Here is a 25,000-nt window from a genome sequence, read left to right as displayed (position 1 = left end):
AAGTATTGTACAGTATATAGAAACCATTTGCATCAGCTTCTTGATAACTGCACTGGATGAAGAAAGTACAGTATTTTACAACCAAGCATGGGCACAATAATTACAATTATGATGTTCTATATGATCTGGTACAGTCAGCCTTGAAGCCACAGAACTGCATAAATGTTATTTAACCTTGGTTTTAGCCACCTGTTATCAAATATATCGTCCCCCAAACAGTATAAATTATCATTTAATATTTAACATAATCCCGGAAAGTCTGAAGAATTTACAGTATGAAGAGCTGTCTTAAAGACTCAAATGGACTGGAATCTCTAAATGAATCCCAGAGAATATTAAACATTGGCCAACACACAGGAAATGGAAGCAAAGGAAGGGCCAATATGGGCAATTTTAAAGACCATGTTGTTGCAGTGGGTCAACTAACAACAACAAAAACCTAAATATTACAAATTGCTGCAGGGAAGGAATACAATTTTCCATCTATTAAGTATTCTGAGACAATATAATCTTAACCATATCTTGAATTAAAAAAACCTAGTGATGGTCCTCACAGAAAAAAGATCTAAAGAGTATCACATTTTACTTCTTACCACATTTCCTTGGACACCCATTATCTATGCCGACACATGCTTTACAAAGACAAGCCTGAAGATAGATGTGAGGGCTAAAACATAAATAGTCAAACCACAGATTCTAGTATCTATGTACACTGTATATTTAGGTGGAGAACAGCAGATATTAGCGGACACTACACCACCACTAATGCAGCTACAGATTAGAAGGAAACATACTAATATATTTAAAGCTCCTTAGAAAATGCATCACAAGTTAACATACAACAAAATAATAATTAGCCAAACCAAATTAATAAACCAAACTAACTAATTTATACCAAAAATGAATACTTCAAAACATTATACCAAAATGATTGTGCCCGAAAGCCTGAATGCTTAAAAACAAACTTAAAACAAATATTTTTGCTATTTCAACTGAAGTGGTTTTCTGCAAATTTAAAATCCTCCCACCAGACTGTGCTTCCACATCTTTGAGGTTGGCCTAATCAGAGTTAACTCACAGTCTGAAGAATTTCTAGGATTTGGAGGAAAAAAAAAAAAAAAAAGCTTCCACTTGTAAGTACTACCCATTCATCCATGGTAGAATGTTTTCTAATGTAAATGCATATATATTTTAATTCATGGTGCATAAGTGCATATGGTGTTCCTTTTCCTACAAAAAATGTAATTTCTTTATCTCAACACAAAGTGAATTTCAAATTAATTCATCACCATTATTAAAGTGCAGAAACACAGGTTTATAAACAAAATTCACTTTGCCATTAACCTATGAATAACATGATAAACCATGTCATTAAGCTCCTCACTTTCTCTCCCCTAAATAAAGCATCTATAGGCCCAAAAATACAGAGAAATGGGAAAATGAAACCAATGACTTCTCAAAACTAACTTAAATTATTTTTTTTAGGGCTATGGGAAATGGTGCAAAGTTTAACTGTATTGGTGCAAAATAGAATTACCACTGATCAATATTAATTTGTCAGTCTAACAAATTTACACATCTTGAGAATGTGGGAGATAAATCTACATAGAGAACTGTAAGGTAGCACCTCTCACAGTTGTGGTGCCACAAAGTTTATATTAGAACACAGCAAGGTAAGACATAATTATAAATAAAACTTGATGCTTTTAATATTTAGCAATTATTTCTCAATAAAAGGGGCACTTAATATTATTATTTAAAATATTGTATGAATGAATGTTCAGTAACAGCTGAACGATTCACAGAAAGATGGTTCATGACGTGCCTTGGACATCTGCTCATCAAGGGGTCTATGAGCACAAGTCTGCTTCTGCAGCAGGAGCTGGAACAGGCACAAAGGGGAACTCGTATAAAACGTCGGTGATCTTCACCATACTTGGACAGCATAAGCTTGGAGGCAAGACAGTGCAAAAGAGTTTCACATGCAAGCAGGTCACTAGCCTGTAGATAACAATGAAACTGTGAGCACCAGGGTTTGGTGCCAGGTAGGTAAGGCACTTGAGCAGACTCTACGAGTGAGCACAGGTACTCTTAAGGATTGACCAAAATTAAACAAATTTATACTATCCCAATTTGCTGAGTGAAGACTGCAGCCTATTATTCACTCTGAAATCTGTGAAAGGATTGTTGAGATTGCTAGACACAGACCAGCTTAGGATTTTCTCCATTATCACTGGTAGTGGATAAACAAACACTACTCACCTTCTAGTTTATGGCAGAGAACCTGAATGACCTTCATAAGCAGAAAACTTAGGATTAACCATACCAAATCAAACATATATTTAAAATGGAACAAAACCACAATACAGAGTGAGGGGTATACTTTTACTCTGAAAGCTTTCAGTGCTCTCCACCAACTTTGCACAGCAAACAAAAATTATTGAAAAGTAACACACAGGAACAAGAAAGAGAAAAGTGAAAGATGAATTTGTGCAATTCTAAATGATTTTGGAGCTTCCATTAAAAAAAATAAATGCACAGGTTTCAAAGACATCAAAGGTAAAGCAGACACAATCAAAAAGTGACAATGGCACAAGTGTAAGCTGAAGTTTATTTCATGAAAACCTTTGCAAAACTAAGTTATGGCATAAACTTTGTTCACTATGCCATATACTGTTACAATATTTCATAGACTATTCTAAAAAGCCAGGAGATGGTCTTACAATAAATCCACACAGCCAAAGTGTTGCCCCAAGTATTCATAATGCACCATCTCTCATTTTATTTTGATAATAAGAAAAAATAGAGAATAAAAAGTGTGCTGTAAGATGAAAGTTGTATCGTGTGTGATAGTAAGGTGCACCTTAACGCACATATAACATGCAACAATGCAATCTGGCAATCAATTACATGAGTGCTTGTCCAAAATTAGTAAGAGTGTCCATCCAAAAAGTCACATAGTAAGTTCCACCTTGCTATTTTATTTCTGGTTTTGAATAGATAAAATTAATTTTCCCATTTTAATTAAAGGAAAGATTGGACCAGGCCATGGGGTTGGATTTTATTGTTTATTATAAGTAAAATACTTTGCCATCATTTTTTTTGTATAAAAACACTACTCCTAATTTCAAAAGAAAGCAAAGAATGTAGCTCATATTGGACTGAAATATAGTAATGTGGGCTATTTTTGCTGTGGGCTATTACTGCTTTCCAAACTGATTACTTGCTTTAACATGCTAAGCCTACGTGCACATGTTCATATTTCATGACTACATACTTCATGCTTTTGAAATCACAGAACTGCTTTAGGCTATGAAGTATCTGACCACAGGTCTCTATCACCATTTTTCAGAAATTAATATCAACAAACTTTCCTTATACTGTTTTTATGATGAGCTGATATCAGGATTATCTTTCCTGTAACAACATCAAGGTTATCAATCCAGGACAGTCACTCACATACACCATATCACATAACATATGTTGCATGGTCTATTTCAATACAGATGTGGCAAAAAAACCAAAAACACACAAATGACAACAACGATGAGTGAGCAAAACTGCGAAAAAACTATTGAGAGTCACCCAGAGGTGACTTTACAGACTCTATGTTGTCTAGCTTATGAAAACAAAGTAAAAACAAAGTCCAATGATGCAATAGGGTGTGTATAAGATGAATTATGGAAAAAAAAAAAAAAGCAGCATAAGTTAAGAAAAGCAATGGCCCTCTGACTGAGCAAGTTGTACTGGTAGCATACCTGCATCCCAATGCATGGAGCAGTATGTTTATCAGTATTTACAGCAACGTGGCAAAAGGGCCAAAACAAATGTTCCCTGTATTGGAAACAAACTGCCTTAAATGACTTGTTAGTCAACTGGAAATGTAGAATAAAGACAATACAGTTAAGAACACAAGAGATCTAATGACTATGTGACTGACTTTTCAGTAGAAAATGGCTTTATTATCCAAAGGAGAATCAGAAATTTGTTTTTACCTTCCTTCTTATTGTAATGTCCATTAGGAATACTAAATATGATAACAAGCTATTAATGTTTTGTGTCCCTCTATAGAAGCATACATAAATAATGGAGAATTACATGGTTTAAGAAGAATTTGATGGACTCTAGTTTTGGCTGATTTGTAAAACTTAAAGCTTTGTGATAGTAACATAAGGTGCACTTCAAAATTCAAAGGTTTACTTATTGCTTCCAAATTTTTTATTTTCTCAATTTGTTGAAAAGTATATATAACATATGTAGTTTTGTTTGTTTCTGCTCTGATTCAGAAAATTACCAAGCATTTGCAGGTTATGTAATTATGACTCTAAACTGGTCTTGCACGTGTGGGTGTTTAAGTGGACCAAACTACTAACTAGTACCTTGTCTGACAATTTCCGACTCAGGTGTTCCCATGACCCTGCACTGCACTGAGCAATTTGAGAATTTGTGTATGTATTAATACACAATAATATCTTCATTAAAAGCTTTTAAGTGAGTGGTTCACAAACCCCGTGCCTTTCTCTCATGACCCTACAATGAATTAAGTGGTTTAAGGAGATATATATATATATATATATATATATATATATATATATATATATATATATGCATTTAAGTAATATTTAGGTACATTAACACCTTCATAAAAAGCCTTTAGATCAGCAGTTCTCAAAATTGCACAATGAATGAATGCAACAGGTGGTACCCAAGGTAGTCTTTCTAAGTATGAATGTGACTTAAGATCAATGCAATGCACATTTTAGATTTTGAGTTTTTTTAAATGACAAGAACAAACTGATATCAGAAAGCCGATAAAACAAATGTTGGAGTGAGCTGAGGAGGTCATGTCCTTGAGCTTCATTCGAAGTGGCATTGGAACACATACATTGAAATGCCATATGCATACTTCATGCCTTACTCCAGTTTCTCCATCTTTTTTATACCAGTACAGTATACCTATTCATCTCTCAATACTGACAGGCCCTTTGAACTTAGAAATCTTGTCTTTTTCAGACTTTTAGTGTATACCGTATATACTAAATATTATGGAGCTCTTTTCAGTCACAAATATATGTTATTCTATTTGCATAACAGGCATGTCATTGTGAATATTCATAAGGTTTATTTGTAGCTTCATGGAATCCAACAATGAATTGGGAATCAGTAACAGAAAATGTATGGGGGCTGAAATGGACCTGACAGTCACCAGAACTCAATCCAACAGAGCACCTTTGAAATGTGGTGGAACAGGAGATTCATGTCATGGGTGTGCAACCCACAAATTAGCAGCAACTACATGATGATGATATTGTCAATATGGACCAAAATCACGGAGGAATATTTCCAGCACTTTGTTGAATCTATGCCACAAAGAATAATTGAAGGCAAGGTGTATCTAATAAAGTGGCCGGTGAGTATATATACACATGTATTTTTACATCCATATTACATTATATTTTTGTGTTTTGCACTTTGTTTATGCATCTTTTTGTATGTTATTTTGTGTTTTGTTGCTTGCTATACAACACCTCAGGCTGATAAAAAGAAATGTACTATATAAAAATAAATTCAATGTAATTGATCTAATGGATACATTTCTCTGAAGGGTTTAGTGCTTGTTTTGAAACATATCATCTACTGTTAAACCGAACTTCTAAAATTTTTATTATTATGCTGTCTTAAGGAATTGTTCTGTTCTGTATATTGTATTGTATTGACCCCCTACTTTTGACACCCACTGCACGCCCAACCTACCTGGAAAGGGGTCTCTCTTTGAACTGCCTTTCCCGAGGTTTCTTCCATTTTTCCCTACAAGGTTTTTATTGGGAGTTTTTCCTTGTCTTCTCACAGAGTCAAGGCTGGGGGGCTGTCAAAAGGCAGGGCCTGTTAAAGCCCATTGCGGCACTTCCTGTGTGATTTTGGGCTATACAAAAATAAACCGTATTGTATTGTATTGTAAAAACTAACTGCTTAAAATGCATGCTTGCTATTATTTTTATATAACTAGCCAACCCGCGGCGTACCATACGCCGCATAATCAGGCCAGTTTTTTAATGCTTTTTAAGCACAGGGAGAAAAGTAACATTTGAAAAAATCTGTAATGTAATAAATCAGCAAGAAAAGCAACACTGTAACAATGCACGGAACGAACCAACACACAATCGTCCGTGACTGAAAACTGGCGGACCGTCCTTGCGCCTCCTCCTGCCACACGGAGGGATTGGGGTGCACGGCGTGGAGGTTGGAATGGGAGGAGAGGAGAAGGACGTCCATTCAGCTCCGTCCGTCATGCTAGTCTGCAGATTTCGTTCAGTATGCACTGCCCGCTCATGTGCCCACCTCTAACTCGTCACTTGAGTCGTCATCTTTATACAGTCCAGATGTACGTGTGACTGACCTAGACTTTTCATTGCTCTGTGCGGATCTGGCTGCTTTTCTACATATAATCCACTAAGAAACCCGGCCACGGTAATAGCGAGCTGGGAGGGGGCTGTGTACAAAGGGTTGGGACATAAGCAGTGGGAGCGTTTGCAGCCTGAATGGGGTTCAACGGCTTACCCACGCCGGGTAGACACACACTCAATGTCATGCATAATTATTTATTGAATGCTAAACACTTCTGGAAAGACACAGTTGTCTAAAACGGGTTGGTGTGAGAATACAACAGTAAGCGAATGAAAAGATGGAACTCTGGAGGGAGCAAAATACAACACAATAGTGAACCCGCGGCATAACAAATGCTGCATATTTATTTATTGATGGTTGAACATTTCTGGAAAGACACAGTTGTCTAAAAAGGGAGGGTTTGAGGATACAACAGAAAGTGAATGAAAAGATGGAACTCTAGACTTTTCATTGCTCTGTGCGGTTTTGGCTGCCTTTGTATATATAATCCACCAAGACACCCGACGACGGTAGTAGCAAGGGGGATGTGAACAAAGTGCAGGAGCATCTAAGAAGACGCATGTTTGTCGCGGATGCGAATTGCTGTATGTAGCGTGTAAAACAGTTTGCTATGGTGCACGCGGTCATGCGTCGTAACAAAAACTCAGTTTTTAAAGACTACTTACTTCATTGTGTTTTAACCTCAGTTGTAAAGGAATGTTTTAAGGACCCTACGGGATACCCCTCGGTTTTGGCTGCTTTTCTATATATAATCCACCAAGATACCCGACCACGGTAAGAGGGGGGGTGTGCACAAAGGGTAGGGACGTAATGAGTGGGAGCGTATGAGTCACACTTAGTGGGAATTCCACGGCTTACCCACACCTCTCTGCACTGGGTAGACACACGGTCAATCTCGTGCATAATTATTTATTGAATGCTAAACAGTTCTGGAAAGACATGGATGTCTAAAACTGGTTGGTGTGAGAATACAACAGTAAGTGAATGAAAAGATGGAACTCTGGAGAGAGCAGAATACAACACAATAGCGAACCCACGGCATAACAAACGCCGCGTGGCTCAGACGTGCATGTGGACTCTTACCACAGACGAAAGGGACTAACTGGGTGTTCGGTGAGTTTTTGCATCCGAGCAAATGGGCAGGCAGTGTGAATGCCTAGAGAGCAAGGGTAGACGCCGGCTGGTGAAAAAGGACTGTTGGTGGGCAGGAAAACGTCTTCTGTGTTCCTGCAGGAGCATCTAAGACGACGCATGTTTGTCGCGGATGCGAATAGCTGTATGTAGTGTGTAAAACAGTTTGCTATGGTGCACGCGGTCATGCGTCGTAACCGAAAAAGTCGGTTTTTAAAGACTGCTTACTTCATTGTGCTTTAACCTTAGTTGTAAAGGATTTTTTTAAGGATCCCATGGGATACCCCTCGCAAATCGTTTCACACGCTGCATATGGCGATTCACCTCCACGAGAAACATGCCTCTATGAACAGTCAACGTAGCTCGGAGGTGCACGACATGCACATGACATTAACCTGACATGCACTGCATGTGGCCTCTACGACAGACGAATATAAATTACGTCATTTTTTGTGTGTTGTCGCGTCCAAGTTGGTGGGTGTGGCCCTGTGAGTTGTGGTCGTATCCAATGGGCTTGGAGTTGGTGGGCGTGGCTCCTTCCTGCGCATTACACCATAGGTGTCTCACTTGTCGGCGGCTTAGTGAATCCACGCCCCTTCCGGCGTGCTTTCCATGGTTGTCTTGCCTTAGTGAATTATATATATAGATTATAAGAATAACTGTACTGGACATCTAAGAGAAATTTTTAATGCCCGATGCTAAGAACACAGAACTATTGATGTAACAGAAAGGAAAAAAGTTACTATGTGGTATAACTTGTCAGCTTACAGAGAAAAAAAAATCACTAATCTCACTTATTCTTAAAAGGCTTTGTAAAATGTAAGATGGAAAGACTGTATTAAACAAAATTTTTGGTGTGATTTCATGTCTTTGAACACTGACTCTGACAAATTGGAATGGGCTTTACAGGAATCAAGTGGGCTTGGACTTGCATACCTTGATATCTCGAATTAGTTGTTGTGTTGGTGTCTCAATGGGTACTTTGGTGTCGATGACGCCCTGTATTGCCGTTGCCCATCTCATGGCCTCATTAAGTAATTTGGTGTAAAGTCGATAGGAGTGCTTGCGTCCATGGATGATAATGTTCCAATAACCTTAAGAATAAAAAATAAATATTCTTTATTTATTCACAGTCATAAATAAGGTATAATATAATTACCAAGACAGACTAGCTATTTAAACAGCACACTAAGAACTAATATTGTATATAAAACAGTGCTATAATTCAAGCTAATCATTTTTTTTTTCAGACAAACATAAGACCACAAAAAAACAAAAATTACTAATACAATTAATACAAGAGGATTTTATTGAAATCATTCTGAATTTGAATCTTTAAAAAAGAGACAGATGAAAAATAAAGCCTTTGGTTTCAGCTATTAATTACCTCTAATTTGTATATGATATTTTGTTTGAGACAGAGTAATTCTGCAGCAGATGACTAAAACCAAGTACCTGAAATTTTATAATGTAGGTTTCACTAACAGGAAAAAGCATTACACAAAAATAATTTTTAGAAAAAATTTTTTAAAGGGTCTTGAGGGGAAAAACATTAAATATATTATGTGAATTGCCCTTTTATTAGCTGCACCTAATATTAGTCACTTAGCCAACTTGCTTTTATATCAGTCCAAATTTACTGGAGAAATAAAAAGTTATGCAAATTTAAGCACAGGTTTGTTGGCTCATTTCCACTACAGTTCACTATATTTCCTGTATATTTCAGAGAAGAGATCTCATCTCATCCCACTGATGTTCAACTACATTGAGATCTGCTTATGGAAAGAGCTATTGCATCATCCTAGGCTTGCGACATCAATGAAGAGTCCGAGAAAAAAAGTACATCACACCCACTTAGAAATGCAACTCACTATCCCACCCTCTTAACCCCTGAACCCCCACCCCCAGTACCTTACCTGTTTCTTTGAAGATTTTTTCTTCAGGTTGAACCACTGAACACAAACTGTTCAGAACAAGTGTACCAAGTTTAGAGGCACTGCGCTCTGAGGATTTGTAGTAGTCCAGTGAGTTATTTGTGAGAACAAACCACCTTTTCTTAAGTTTTAAAGATGTGCTCTTTGCTCCCGACTTTACCTCCTTGTGTAGCCATCCTTAGAAAAAAAAAAAAAACATATTTAGCAAGGTTTATAGGTTCCAATTTTTTTTTTAAATTGGTAAGTTGTGAATTTAAATATATTTCCTACTTTGAGGGCCTAAAACATCAAAGCCTATCTCTGAGATAAAAGTTTATTAGGAACTGTCACAAGTCGAAACCTCCTTGTTTCGGTACCTCTCACAAGGAACTCCTGTCCTTCGATCTTTGAATCTCCCTTTGGTTTCTGAAGCAGGGATATCCAGTGGTGCATCTCTTCTGGGGTGTCAGTGTTGCAATGGATAACCCGATTAGCTGTGATGATCACAAAAGAATTGGGCCTGATTGAAATGATAAGAACAACATGTCTTATTTATAGGAGAGCAGTCATTTTAGTCTATAAAAACACCTACCAAGTCCTCTCCATCACAAACTTGAACTGTTCTGTTGGCATACATGAATAATATTGTACTAAATAAACTTCCACTCAGTCTTTCATTTTCCAAACGTGCATACTGTATATTGCATGACGTGCAATCCTCATTTGACCACTAGAGAGCTCTGTTTGCACATTAGAGATACACACCTGTCTGGATTATCCGATGCACACACTGAATCAATCAGTCCAACATCCAAGGTACCCTAAAACAGAAATTTATGAAAATTTATGTTTGTGTAATTTGAAAAAGTGACACAGATAAGACTGCAAAATAGACACAGGCTTGCTGATCTGAAGCAAAAGTGTCAACATTACAATACCTCAAATTTCTCTCTCTTATATTAGCTAAAAGAATCTATTACAACACTGTCCTTGTGATTAATAAAACACATTTATTAATCAAGACATACCTGTGACATGTGCATTCATCTAGGCTGAATGCCCTTTTTAACATTCTTTCTAGATACCTTTTGAGATGTTTTTAAAACAAACTTAATAAAATTGTTATTTATATTGTTCAAATGATATATATAGATATATATATTGTAAGCTGGAGGGGTGATTGCAACCCAAGGGGACAAAGACGCCCCTGGGAATACCCCTGAAACACAGACTACCCTCACATTGCTACTTACCTTCTCACTTGCGCTATAACGCGAAATACAAGCCTCACGCGATACTCTGCTAACTTAAAAGCCTTGCGCAGCACCTGTCGGTTTTGGAATCGAATGTTTGCTTTCATCTCTCTCTCTGCTCCCAGTGGAACTGTCATCTCTGACTTGTCATGGAGCACGTTTAAGCTCATGTGTTTGCAGTGTTTGAATAAAAATCCTTCTTGTTTCTATGACATCCTGTGTCTCTGTGCAAATCTGTGACCCAAGCGTGACAAGTGGTACCAGGAGTGGTTGCACAGATGGATGCTGCCGAAGACTTATTTCAGAGGTCTAAAAGTTATGCACTTAAAGACTGGAAACTAAACATCGATGAACCAATCCATACGCAAATTCAAGATTTGATACATAAAGCGCACTGCTGGTTTGAAGGAGACATGATGGAAACAGTTGTCGTGAATATATTACTGGCCGGCATACCTGCAGTTCTTCGAGATGAATTTCTACGTCATGATATTAAATCGTTAACGATTATGTCCAGACGATTGGAGGGTTCACAGTCCGCTTTGAGAAAGAGTGGTGGATTTCGTGCTGCTTCGCAACCTGTGAACGAACGTCCAGGACATTCTCGGCACAGAAGAAGAAAACCAAGACGAAGAACTGGTAGCGGCCGGGGAAAATCTAGAGCCCAACTTAGATATTGAACCCGATCTCTTCAGCGAGACAGAGGAGGTCACCTCCAACAATCTTCCAGAATGGGCTGGTCCTTCTACATCTTCCCAGATTGCAAACGCCTCTGAACACAAACCGAGCATTAACGAACAATCAGATTTTGTGCATTTGCAGCATACTGATAGCTCATTAGAATATGCATTTAAACAGGCTCGCTCTGCTAATGACTCTTATTACCAAGAGCGTGATTCCGTGGGCGTGAAAACCCCGCACTTTATAGAAAAGGACGGTTGCCTTTTCAGAGTGATCTCAGATCATTTAAAGGGGAATTTATTGAACAACTGGTGGTACCTGAAGCACATAGGGAAACTGTTTTGCATCTGGCACATTCACACATCTTGGGGGGGGCACCTCGGTGCCGACAAAACTAGAGACCGGTTATCAAAATGATTTTATTGGCTTAATATGGGAAAAGATGTTGAATGGTTTTGTACTTCATGTCCAAACTGCCAGATCGTCTCTGCTTATAAGCCTCCTCGGCTCCCTTCGTCCTATGCCCATATTGGAAGTTCCCTTTCAGCATGTGGGATTAGATATTGTGGGACCTTTACCTAAGACTAAGGATGGGTACCAATATTTGCTGGTGTTGGTTGATTATGCGACACGATATCCAGAAATGATTGCTGAAAAAGGCCAACTCTTCGACTGTAGCCAAAGCACTATGTGATACTTTTACTTGTATTGATATCCCTAGAGAAATCTTAACTGATCAAGACACACCTTTCACTTCTCGCGTGATGAAACAATTGTGTGACAGCTTTGCTATTAAGAAACTGAGTACTACTGTTTACCATCCTCAAACGAATGGTTTAACCGAGCGATTTAACAAAACATTGAAACAGATGATCAGGCGAGTTGCTCATAATGATCCCACAACCTGGAACACTGTCCTACCTTTTGTTTTGTACGCGGTGCGAGAATCACCACAGGCGTCCACTGGCTTGAGTCCCTTCGAGTTGTTATTCGGCAAGCGGTCGCGAGGCATCCTGGATGTGGTAAGTGAGGAATGGATAGGGAACAAGAGAGCAGCTCAAGGTCCAAGCTTTGCAGATCGACTAATTTCGTTGCAAGACAGAATTTCTATGCTTTCCTCTATTGCTGTGGAACACCAACAACGAGAACAGGAAACTCAGAAGCGTCTTTACAATAGGCGCAGTAAGCTCTGTGAATTCAAACCTGGCGATCGTGTTTTAGTACTGGTTCCCTCGGATCCACACAAATTCTTAGCTAAATGGCAGAGCCCCGCCATTATTGAGGAGCGTGCGAGTCCGGTAAATTACAAGGTTAGAATACCAGGCCGGCGCAAACCATTCCAGATTTTACACATTAACCTCTTGAAGGAATGGCATGACCAACAAGAGATTAACACTTCCTTGGCTGCTGTTCTCAGACCGATGTTACCATAGGTAACGATCTTACTGACACGCAAAAGACAGAACTGCTAACTTTGATAGAACGAAACACTGATGTCTTTTCAGACTTACCAGGCAAGACTAACAGCACAAAACATAAAATCGCCACTGAACCTGGCGTTCGTGTACAGATGCGGCCGTTCCGGATTCCGGAAGCGTGAAGAAATATTGTGCGCGAAGAGGTAAAAAAGATGCTGACATTGGGTGTAATTCGTAAAAAAAAAACTGGTGCAGCCCAGTCATATTAGTCCCAAAGCAAGACGGTTCGGTTCGGTTGTGTATCGATTTCAGACGTTGAATAAGGTCAAACGGTCAATGAACTGTTGGAAAAATTGGGTCAGGCGAGCTACATCTCTACGCTAGATCTCACGAAAGGCTATTGGCAGGTGCCTTTAGAGGCTAGCAGTTGTGAGAAAACGGCATTTGCGACTCCTGACGGAATCTATGAATTTACAAGACTCCCGTTTGGTCTTCACGGAGCACCTCTAACTTTTCAGCGTATGATGGATCAGATCCTGCGTCCTCATTCTGAATATTTCGGGGCATACCTTGACGATGTTGTGATTTTCAGCAATGATTGGCAAACACACTTAGAGTAGCTTCAAGTTGTTCTTGAAAGCTTGAGACAGGCTGGCCTTACTGCTAACCCTAAGAAATGTAAACTGGGCATGTCCGAGACTCATTACTTAGGCTATTCTATGGGCAAGGATTTACTTAGGCCACAGTTAAGGAAAATAGAAGAAATGCTTGCTTACCCGAGACCGAAAACACAGAAACAGGTACGCGCTTTTCTGGGGCTTGCTGGTTACTACAGAAGGTTCATTCCAAATTCTGCACATAGAGCTGCTCCCCTTACAGAACACTAGAGGCAGGAAAAACCGACCTATTTTGTGGACAGAAAACTGCGAACGCTCTTTCAGCGATTTAAAAAAAGCATTGTCTTCTTATCCAGGATTTTGTCTTGCAAACAGATGCAAGTGCATTTGGTATAGGCGCAGTCCTGTCACAGATTTTTGATGGAGAAGAACATCCAATCACATATTTGAGTGGGAAATTACTTCCTACGTAGTGTAATTATTCTACAATTGAGAAAGAATGCTTGGCAATTAGGTGGGCTGTGGAAGCGCTTTGCTATTACTTGTGGGGGCGAAACTTCACTTTGGTAACTGATCATGCTCCACTTCAATGGTTGTAGAGACAGAAAGACACAAACTCTCGCCTCATGAGATGGTTTCTGGGCTTACAACCTTACAGCTTCACAGTGAAACATCGACCAGGCTCTGAACACGTCAACGCAGATGTATTATCACGACTACATGAACCTGAACCTGATACAGAGAGTCGCTTGATTCACCAGAATGTGAATAAAACTGGGGAGGAGGGTGTAAGCTGGAGGGGTGATCGCACCCCAAGAGGACAAAGACGCCCCTGGGAATACCCCTGAAACACAGACTACCCTCACATTGCTACTTACCTTCTCACTTGCGCTATAACGCGTAATACAAGCCTCACGTGATACTCTGCTAACTTAAAAGCCTTGCGCAGCGCCTGTCGATTTTGGAATTGATTGTTTGCTTTTATCTCTCTCTCTTTCTCTCTCTCTCTGCTCCCAGCAGAACTGTCATCTCTGACTTGTCAAGGAGCACGTTTAAGCTCATATGTTTGCAGTGTTTGAATAAAAATCGTTCTTGTTTCTACGACCTCCTGTGTCTCTGTGCAAATCTGTGACCCAAGTGTGACAAGTGGTTCAGCCATTTGCTAAAATCATTTAAATTATTTTTTTTCCTCACTAATGTACACACAGCACCCCATATTGACAGACAAAAAAAAGAATTTTTGAAATTGTTGCAGATTTATTGAAAAAGAAAAACTGAAATATCACATGGTCCTAAGTATTCAGACCCTTTGCTCAGTATTTAGTAGAAGCACCCTTTTGAGCTAATACAAGCATGAGTCTTCTTGGGAAAGATGCAACAAGTTGGGGACTGTATTGGACAAGTGATGAGCAGTGCCTGGCTGTCTCCACACATACCGCTTAGAATTAATGCCAAAAAGTTCTATTGGAGTTTGCTTAAAGACACCTGAAGGACTCTGAGATGGTGAGAAATAAGATTCTCTGGTCTGATGAGACCAAGATAGAACTTTTTGGCCTTAATTCTAAGCGGTATGGGTGGAGACAACCAGGCACTGCTTATCACTTGTCCAATACAGTCCATACAGTGAAGCATGGCGATGGTAGCATCATGCTGTGGGGGTGTTTTTCAGCTGCAGGGACAGGACAACTGGTTGCAATCGAGGGAAAGATAATTGCGACCAAGTACAGGGATATCCTGGACAAAAACCTTCTCCAGAGTGCTAAGGACCTCAGACTGGGCCGAAGGTTTACCTTCCAACAAGACAATGACCCTAAGCACACAGCTAAAATAACGAAGGAGTGGCTTCACAACAACTCTGTGACTGTTCTTGAATGGCCCAGCCAGAGCCCTGACTTAAACCCAATTGAGCATCTCTGGAGAGAGCTAAAATGGCTGTCCACCAACGTTTACCATTCAACCTGACAGAACTGGAGAGGATCTGCAAGGAGGAATGGCAGAGGATCCCCAAATCCAAAGCAATAGCAAATGGCTGCAATATAACAAAGAGTGAAAAATTGAAGGGGTCTGAATACTTTCCGTACCCACTGTGTGTGTGTATATATATATATATATATATATATATATATATATATATATATATATATATATATATATATATATATATATATATATAAATAAATAAATAAATATACATATATAAATAAATAAATAAATATACATATATAAATAAATATAAAGCAAAGGCTGCAGGATTTTGAACATACCCTGGTAGCATGAGGTGCAAGGCATGAATCAACCCATGCGCTCGTGCCAGTCCGTCACAGAAATACCTAGTCATAGGGGGCTGATGCAGAGCAGACAACTGTTGTATCACTGTTGTGAGGGTGCAAGGGTGCTTACCTACTGTTACAGAACTAGTGTTCACATAACATGGCTGTGTTCACACATGCTTATTCACACACAGCAAAATTTTGAGTCACCAGTCAACCAAAAAAAAAAAAAAAATCTATGATAAGTCCTTACAAACAGACCGAGTGTGAAAACTCCATTCATATTCAAGTGAGACAGGGGGACTAACCACTGCACCGCATCACCCTCCTCAAACATGAGCATGTTAATAAAATTTGTTAGACACCATTAGTCAAGGCAGCTTACATGGTTTCTTCTGGCAAAGAACTGTGAAAATTCAATGGTGCTCATTATGAAAGTGTGTGCAGAATGTTAAAAACAATACAGGCTTGTCTGGACATCAAGTGCAAGGCCAGAACCAATCTTGCCACTCAAATGCTTCCTAACCAGAAATACAAAATTCCAGGTGAGCTGGATAGGTGCATATGACAACTTAGTTTGAAAAGGTTTCTGTCTCTTGGTTTTAAGTTCTTGATGAACAGTCAAATGCATATAATTCACAGGCGTCTGGGTAAAAAAAACATAGTTGCTATAAAGACTATCACTCTCAATACATGTAAAGTGCAGCATCAGGATAGGACTGATACTCAAGCCTTATATTCAAGGACTTACCACAGCATTCTTAGGATTGGCCTGCTCATCATGCATTTCCCGAAGTTGCTGGGATGTGGCACCGTGAACCCGACTGAGAATGTTGAACCAGCCACTAAAAGGAAACAGAAAATTACAAATGATTTCTAAAATGAAGCTAGCTTCCAGCTACAAACCTGCTTCTACCAAGAGTAGGGGATGTTTAGTATGTGACAGGCACAGCAATAAAACAATGATTTCCTGTATGCCCAAGACACATGTTGTTTATACAGCATACTATAGTTTGAAATATATTCTTTGAAAGATAGGCCAACTGCACTGCTGTACCCCTTAGAATTATACAATGATTTTAGCACATTTTAGAATGCCATGTCACGGTGCATCATGTAACTTAAATGTGTCCGTCTAGTCCAGCCCTTTAAAATCAACAGAATATATAGATAAAGAACATAGTACAGACTGCCCTCTGCCAGCTTCTAAACACACAAATTGTATGTTATATTAGTGTCACATATGTAGGAAAAGTGATTCTGGCATCATGTCATGCAGACTCTTCAATATGTGGCTGCATCCAGAATAAAGTAATGAATGCATGCTGTGTAGTTAAACTGAAAAGTACTGCTGGTGTCTATGAAGCAACAAAAATAAACATATGTGATGTTAGTGATCATGGATATTAAGGAAGGCTAACAGGTTAGGGCATGCTGTAAACCTGCTGCCATAGATAACTGCATGGATGGGACACCCTGGCCAATTCACTTTAACTACCCACTGTTTGAAGTGCCTGGTGCTGCAAAAAGTGCAGCCCTTTAAAGGCATTGTTCACTGTGAAAGGTGCCATGTAAAATCATAAATGATTAAAAATTCATAGTCCAGGTGGCACTTCTTATGGCTGGGTATTGATTTTCAGCGGCTACTAGTGAGAAAAGCAAGATGCCATTGGTTTTATGGCACTATTATGGTTTTATAATTCTCTTTTACTGCCATTCAGGACTGCTTTGTTACTTTTACTGGTAATGTGACTCAGCTCTATAAAAAGTGAACTGAAAGCAGCTTCTGAAATAAATACAGGTGGGCAAGTCTATACTGACGACAGCAGATGCTACAGCAATAGGAAACAAGTGTACTGACTCAGTCCCCTTGATGGAATACTTGACAAGGGTACACCTATACCATTATAAAATTGTCTCCTTGGCACCATCAGTGAGAAAGTTTGCTGCCCACTGGATATGTAAAGCTCAGTGATATAACCAGCAACAGATGTCCACTTCTGAAAAGTGAAAATCTTCCCTTTTGTAAGAAATCAGAATAAATCATCAAAGACAAACTCAACATGAGAAAGGTAAGAATCATCAATTACAGAAACAGAGGACATCCAAATTAAAGAAACAGAAGACACACATCAAGCATACCTTGCATCCTCGGGTGATTCTGCTACAATGTGAAAAGTTCTTTCTTCAGTCACAATGTCCAAGGCATTTTCTTTTTCATGATTGTCAACAATTTCCCTAAAACAGTTTCAGTATATTACATAATATCAAGTATTCATGCATTTTCCACCCTTTTACAACACCCTTGGGATAAAGCAAATATTAACCCTTTCGGGCATGGATTTTCTGTTTTTATGGGAACAATTACTTTGTTAGATATTCTACCTTTGGGTTGTCTAGGAAGCTCAAAATTGAAAAAAAAATAATAGCTGCCAAATACTTCAATACTACTTGTTTCACTACCATGATTCATGGATAGTTTGCCAGTCTCTCAAGTCTGCGCTAATAGTAGGTAAACAGCAGTGTCAAATGCGGATGGAGGAAGTTCAAAACAGACTCGCCCGGGATCGAACCCATGAAGCTTTGATTACCAGTCAACAGTTGATACCATTGCGCCATCGAAGCTGTCATAGCAACTGCGTGTCAATGTCGCACCCTAATGCGGGTTGTTTTTCTGCAGTTATATTTTTGAATGGAAGCACATTTGTTCAGTTATATTTGTACCTTTTATGAAAGTGTTTCTTTGATATTTGGAATTCACACATTATACACTTCATGTCTACATTTTGTCAATTATTACTAAAACATGAAAAACATTTCTGTTTTAACGATGTGTTTACATAGATCGTTGTAGACACTGAACACACATGAAATGCAAGTGCTCCAAATAACGATATAGTATTTATAAAAGGTGTCATTTAGCTTGACTTTTGACTCTAGACATCCCTAAGCAACTGACACGCAGGTAAACAGACTTGAGCTGAAAAAACTGTGCGGGGTGGGGGATGTGATATTAGGCTGCTTGATGTTTGCTGCTTATCACCACATTTAAAGGACAAACGATGCTGGCGGAGAGGTGCGAGGTGTTTTAAGGTGGGACGGATCTACGAGTTTTTTCATAGGCTCTGGTAATTCTAGTGTTAATATTGAAGTGGATAAAACAAGATGATTTAATATAGAGTAATAAAGTGATATGAAAAGGGAAACATTAATCCATAAATGCTTAGGTTTATAATGCCCATTCCTTTATGATTAAGTGCTCTTCACACTATGACATGAAGGGATTCATTAAAATGATTTGTAGATGGAATTTATATCCCACAATAACCCATTTCACTTCATACAACCCTGTTATACTTACTTGGCCACCCGAACGTCAATTGTGCCTTTCAGCTTCTCTTCACTATCATTTTCAAAGTACATGAGTTTGGATTCTCGCAGAACAAACCAGCGCATTTTCCAGTTACGCCGTGAGAGAGTTGACAAGCCACCACCTTTTTTGTACAGCCAGCCAGACTTCAAAGACTCCTGCTTTGCTCGGAACCACATGAATGTGTCATCTTTGAGGACACACCATCGCCGCCGCCAAGGAATCATTAGGCCACCTAGGTACCAAAAGTCGGGGGTATTAGGTTAATGTACAAGCACAAAGAGGGCATTCAAGTTTTAAGGAAATCTTGAAATGTACTGCTTTGTTAACTTAGCTGCATTATAATACATATAAAGGCAAAACATCCTTGTTTTCAACAAATAGTATATAAATCGTATATTGTTTCCAATAAGCATGATAAGGATTATTTATTCATTTTTTTAAGAGTGAAAGCTTTGAAAATGTTTAAGATATTCCTCTATTTTCTATCTTATCATCTTCAAAATCTACAAAGACTAGAAACACTAAAGTACAATGACTTTTTCACACAATATCTGAAAGCGTATAAAATTCTTATTTTATTAGGGAAAAAAAGAACAAAGTCTAACTCACACCTTAACTGTGATCATTAACAACAAATGATTAATTACCCTCTATTATTCTGAGCAGAAAAAATAATACCTTAACACCAACCATCCAGGGCTGGTAGTAACCATGTTAGATAATGCAGAGATGAGTGTATAAAATTGTCTGATTTAGGATTATTTAGTTACAGTATGTTACATTTTAAATTGGGGATAAGCTGATGAATGTAGAGCCTGAGATGTGTACCACCACCCAGAAATGGGCAAAAACACAACTAAAGAAAAAGGGAAACAATATATATACATACACACACACACACATCTCTCCTTCTATTAATATTATATATATATATATATATCTATACTAATAAAAGGCAAAGCCCTCACTCACTTACTCACTCACTCACTCACTCACTCATCACTAATTCTCCAACTTCCTGTGTGGGTGGAAGGCTGAAATTTGGCAGGTTCATTCCTTACAGCTTCCTTACAAAAGTTGGGCAGGTTTTATATCGAAATTCTACGCGTAATGGTCATAAATGGAAGCAGTTTTTCTCCATTTACTGTAATGGAGATGAGCTTCAACGCTGTGGGGGCGGAGTTTCGTGTGACATCATCACGCCTCCCACGTAATCACGCAGTACATAGAAAACCAGGAAGACCTCAAAAAAGCGCTGAAGAAAACATGCATTATATAATTGAGAAGGCAGCTAAACAATAAGAAGCGAAGCGAGTGACATATACAACCATATTCATGAGTTCTGCTACTTCGGAAACAAAGCACGATGTAAACCTACACTTTAAATTAAGTTCATAGACAGGCTGCCGCTGGCTTTTGTAATTTAGTGCCTGCCCATATAAGGCCGTCCGTCAGCGGCAATCCAATAGCAAACTCCCACTAAATATTCACGGGTTAAGGACTGTGCTTATGCAGAGGAAGATGAGATGGTCAGGGTGGTGTTTGGTACAAACTCAGCAAAACTGCGAGAGAAAGTTTTAAGTGCCAGGACTAAGGTAACATTAAATACAGCCATGGACATAGCACGAGATGGCACCAGCACAGCTGGGAAACTTCGATGCATGTACACCGAGCGGCTCACGTGAACTGACGCAGTGCACAGATAAAACCAACAGTTCCAAAGAGCGCTGAACAAAAACCGAATTACACAATTGAAAAGGCAGCAAAAATATGAAGCGCCTGATACATACAAGCATATTCATAAATCCAAAACAAAGCACACGTTGGAAAAAGTCAATGTCCCGCTAAAGGAAGACAGTGTAAAAAAAACGTGCATGCAGTGTGTCAGGTCTCAGATAAAGAAGAAGACGAGCTGTTTATTGATGCAGTAAGAAACGAATCGATGAATGAAACCTGTCATCTTTACAACGATTGACAAACACGGAATGTAACTTGAACACAACACATCCTACAAATACGAACCTGATTGAAAGAAATAATGATAATCAAATCCTTGATGACAGCAACACTCAGTAACACTCACAAAACAAATACTGTATATTGACAGTCATGTTACGTTATTTTTTAAATGTTCCCTTTTCTTTTTCATAGCTTTTTTAACACACTACTTCTCCGCTGCGATACGCTGGTGTATATATATATATATATATATATATATATATATATATATATATATATATATATATATATATATATATATAACCCGATCTACATACTCGAATAATGGATACTTTATTCGCCATCAATGATTGTTTTGGTAAAGCCATACTCAGTGTATTCATTAGATGAACGGTAAAAAGTAAGAGCGAGGAAGGATGACTTATTGAGGCATGCAGGCTGTAGTGCGCAACTCTATCTGAATTGCGATCACATTTGAAAAATATATCTTTTCAAGTTCTATTTAGTCCATATGTGTCAAACTCAAGGGCAGGCCACATCCGCCCGGCGTAATTATATCCGCCCGCGAGATCATTTTATATACTGTATTATTGTTATTAAAGCCGGGTATATGAAGCGCTGGTAACACAATAAACTACAGATCCCATAATGCAGCGCTTCAGCTGCCTTGCCGAACACTTACCGAGTTAATCAAGTTATTGCGGCTAGCTCACACGATGCTGAAGAGAAAAGTTGATTCTGAAAATAGAGCCTTTAAAAACCGATGGGAGGCTGAGTATATGTTTACTAAACCCGTGTGTCTCATTTGTGGAGCTAATGTGGCTGTAATTACAGAATTTAATCTAAGACGGCACTATGAGACAAAACATCAGGTTAACCTGAATGCAATGCAGAAGATACAGAAAGCAGCATAATTAAATAAGAATCTGACACTTCAGCGGACGCTTTAACCCGTGCACAATCACAAAGTGATTTCAAGTGAAGCTGCTTTTATGGGAGACACAAATGCACCAGTGCACCTTGCCTCACTTTCCCTGTTGCCAAGTAATGTTAAACCAAGTCGTCACTACGGTGTTCCCAAATACGCACTTTGCTGATAAACTGAGCGCACTGAGTTTGCACGGCGCTTTGGTGACTTGAAGAACAAAAAAAGTCCGTCTACATGCGGCTCGAACCTTGTGCATGTTTGGTAGCACATATCTGTGTGAGAAGCTCTTCTCAGTGATAAAGACTAACAAAACAGCACACAGGAGTCGCCTCACTGATGAGCACCTGCAATCCATCCTGAGAATCTCCACAACACAGAACCTCACACCAAACATAAACGAACCTGTGGCCAAAAAGATGCCAGGCGTCCAGCTCTAAAATGACATATGAGCAAAGAAAACTGAATGATTTGATTTGTTATTGCTGAAAAAACACATTTCATTTATATTTCTAGGTTTTGTTATGCAGCATGTTCATATTTGAATTTGTATCATTTTGACAGGATATATTTTTATGGAGAGCAAAATCTTTTGGGATATTTAAAATCTAAGTTTATTTTTATATAAAATTACATAAGAGTAAAGAAATGTGAATGTTTGTTCTTTTAACGTTTACTTTATTTCTAACTTGTATAATTTAGACAGGATAAATTTTTATGGAGAGCAAAATATTATAAGTTGTTTAAGGTTTGAGTTGATTTATTCACGAATAATATTCCTGTCTGTTTTTACCATTCCTACCAAAGATATTTCTGTCGACTAAATAAAAATTCCTTCTATTTAAAATTTAAATAGAACTTGAACAAATACGATAGTTCATAATATCCACGCAGACTTGCACGTAAGAGCGGGAGTTATCCGTTTTAACAAGCAGCGTATTGCACTGATACGAAATAGCTGTGTGTGTATATATGTAGATATGTATGTATATGTATATATATGTTTATATATGTGTGTGTGTATGTATGTATATATATATGTATTTGTGTGTGTATGTATGTATATATATATATATATATATACATGTTTATGTATGTGTGTGTATATATATATATATATATATATATATATATGGCAACAACACTCATCACTCACAACAGTGACAAAACAATTACATTGACAATCATGTTACGTTATTTTCAAAATGTTTCCTTTTCTTTTCATTGCTTCTTTAACACACTACTTCTCCGCTGCGAAGCGCGGGTATTTTGCTAGTATATACATATACATATATATACACACACACACACACACACACACACACACACAGTGGAACCTCGGTTCACGTACAACTTGGTTCACGACCAAAAAGCTCGCCAAACTTTTGCCTCGGTTCACAACCACACACTCGGTATACGAACAAGCCAGTTTCCCTTGCCTGCCTGAGCTGAGAGAGAGAGAGAGAGAGAGAGAGAGAGAGAGAGAGAGAGAGAGAGAAAGCGAGAGAGCAAGAGTGAGAGAGCACATGCCTGCTGGGGAGGGGGAGGAGGAGATTGCTGCACGTGTTTGCCTGCCTATCTGCAGGCTGTGCGTGCTAGCGCACCATCCCCCCACCACAGGCAGCCTGAGAGAGAAAGAAAGAGAGAGAGAGAGAAAGCAAGCGAACCGCTGCTGCAAGAGCTCTGTTCATTGTTCTCCTTCCATTGGCTTCTAAGCAAGTGAAGAGTGGTGAGAAGAAAATTTCGAAGAAAATTGAAATCGAAGTAAAGAAAGCAATTACAAGAGGTGGAAAAACTGTTTACCAGTTTACCATTTACCAATCTGAGAACCCTCCTGCTTTCAAGCAGCACAATGTAAACAAAGCCAGACTGCCAGCAAACATGAAGGGTTGAGTCACAAGAACTTTGTTTTTGGAATGGCTGCATGAGGCTTTCACTCCCACCAGCTAAACAGCTAAAAGCACCAGAAACCCAAGAAATCACAAGAGAGAAAACACCTGAAGGAAAACACTTCATGCCAGAACTCGACTCATGCAAGGTTAGCTTTCATGGTGGTTTTTGTATTACGGATTTTTCAAAAGTTAATTTTTCAGTTCATAACGCGATTTGTTTCAAATGTTTGCTTTTTTCCTTGTGCTTAAAACTCATGAAAGTGTTTACAAATGGAGTTTTTCATAGTGCGATTAGATGCAATGTTACCTTTCTCTTTTTTCAAATGTTCCTTTTTTTCCGCTGTGCTTAAAACTCATTTTATAAAAAGTGTTTACAGCGATCAGGCTTTAAGTTTAATAGCGTGATCTCCTGCAATCTTACTTTTTTGGTTGCTTGTGAGTTGGTTTTTAAATGCACTTCGGATTTGGTCGATGTTCCTTTTTTTTCTGCTGTGCTCAAAACTCATTTAAAAAAAAAATGCTGCGCGAGCACCTGCTGCAGAGAGATTAGAGAGCACGAGCGAGCAAGCACAGAGAGAGTGCGCAGCTGACAGGGAAGGGAATGGGGGATAAGGGTGTGTGTGTGTGCGCGTGCTAGTGCTACAGAGAGAGAGAGAGTGTGTGAGCCAGGCTGCTCCTGTAGCTGAGGGAGGGGCTTTGTTGGTGTGTGTGCTACAGAGAGAGAGTGCGAGCGAGCCAGCTCGTGTAGCTGAGCAGGGAGCCTGGGTGTTTTGTGTCAGCGTTATTCAATGTTTTTACATTAGTTTACTATTACACTGTGCATTCTATGGTGTAATTAACTATATTTGTGCTTAATCTTTACATATTTTTATATATTTACATACAGTTTGTACAGTCTGGAACAGATTAATTGTATTTACATACAATCCTATGGGGGAAACTGCTTCGGTTCACGACCAACTCGGTTTCTGACCAAAGTTCTGGAACGAATTATGGTCGTGAACCGAGGTTCCACTGTATGTGTATGTATATATATATATATATATATGTGAACAAAGAACCCCTAATGCTTTACGTTTTAATGTCTGATCTCAGCATTTTTTTTTTTTTTTTATAAAAATCTGAAAACCATCTACTACAGTTGCTTTGTTAGGTTTGTGTTA

The 25,000-nt window shown here is 38.7% G+C and overlaps 1 protein-coding gene across 1 annotated transcript in view; it reads right to left on the bottom strand.

Moving 5' to 3' along the window:
• LOC120530629 (unconventional myosin-X-like) overlaps nt 1–25,000 on the bottom strand; it is a 388,518-nt gene that overhangs the window by 50,747 nt on the left and 312,771 nt on the right. The window contains exons 26-32 of the mRNA XM_039755051.1: nt 19,050–19,293; nt 17,831–17,926; nt 16,440–16,533; nt 10,215–10,270; nt 9,827–9,969; nt 9,453–9,647; nt 8,473–8,630 (exon numbers count right to left, since the gene is read on the bottom strand). Of these exons, the coding sequence (XP_039610985.1) occupies nt 8,473–8,630; nt 9,453–9,647; nt 9,827–9,969; nt 10,215–10,270; nt 16,440–16,533; nt 17,831–17,926; nt 19,050–19,293 (986 nt within the window). The remainder of the gene's footprint in view (nt 1–8,472; nt 8,631–9,452; nt 9,648–9,826; nt 9,970–10,214; nt 10,271–16,439; nt 16,534–17,830; nt 17,927–19,049; nt 19,294–25,000) is intronic.

Source organism: Polypterus senegalus, chromosome 6 (genome assembly GCF_016835505.1).
Source record: "Polypterus senegalus isolate Bchr_013 chromosome 6, ASM1683550v1, whole genome shotgun sequence".
Taxonomy (NCBI): domain Eukaryota; kingdom Metazoa; phylum Chordata; class Cladistia; order Polypteriformes; family Polypteridae; genus Polypterus; species Polypterus senegalus.
This window is presented reverse-complemented; position numbering and strand designations above follow the sequence as displayed.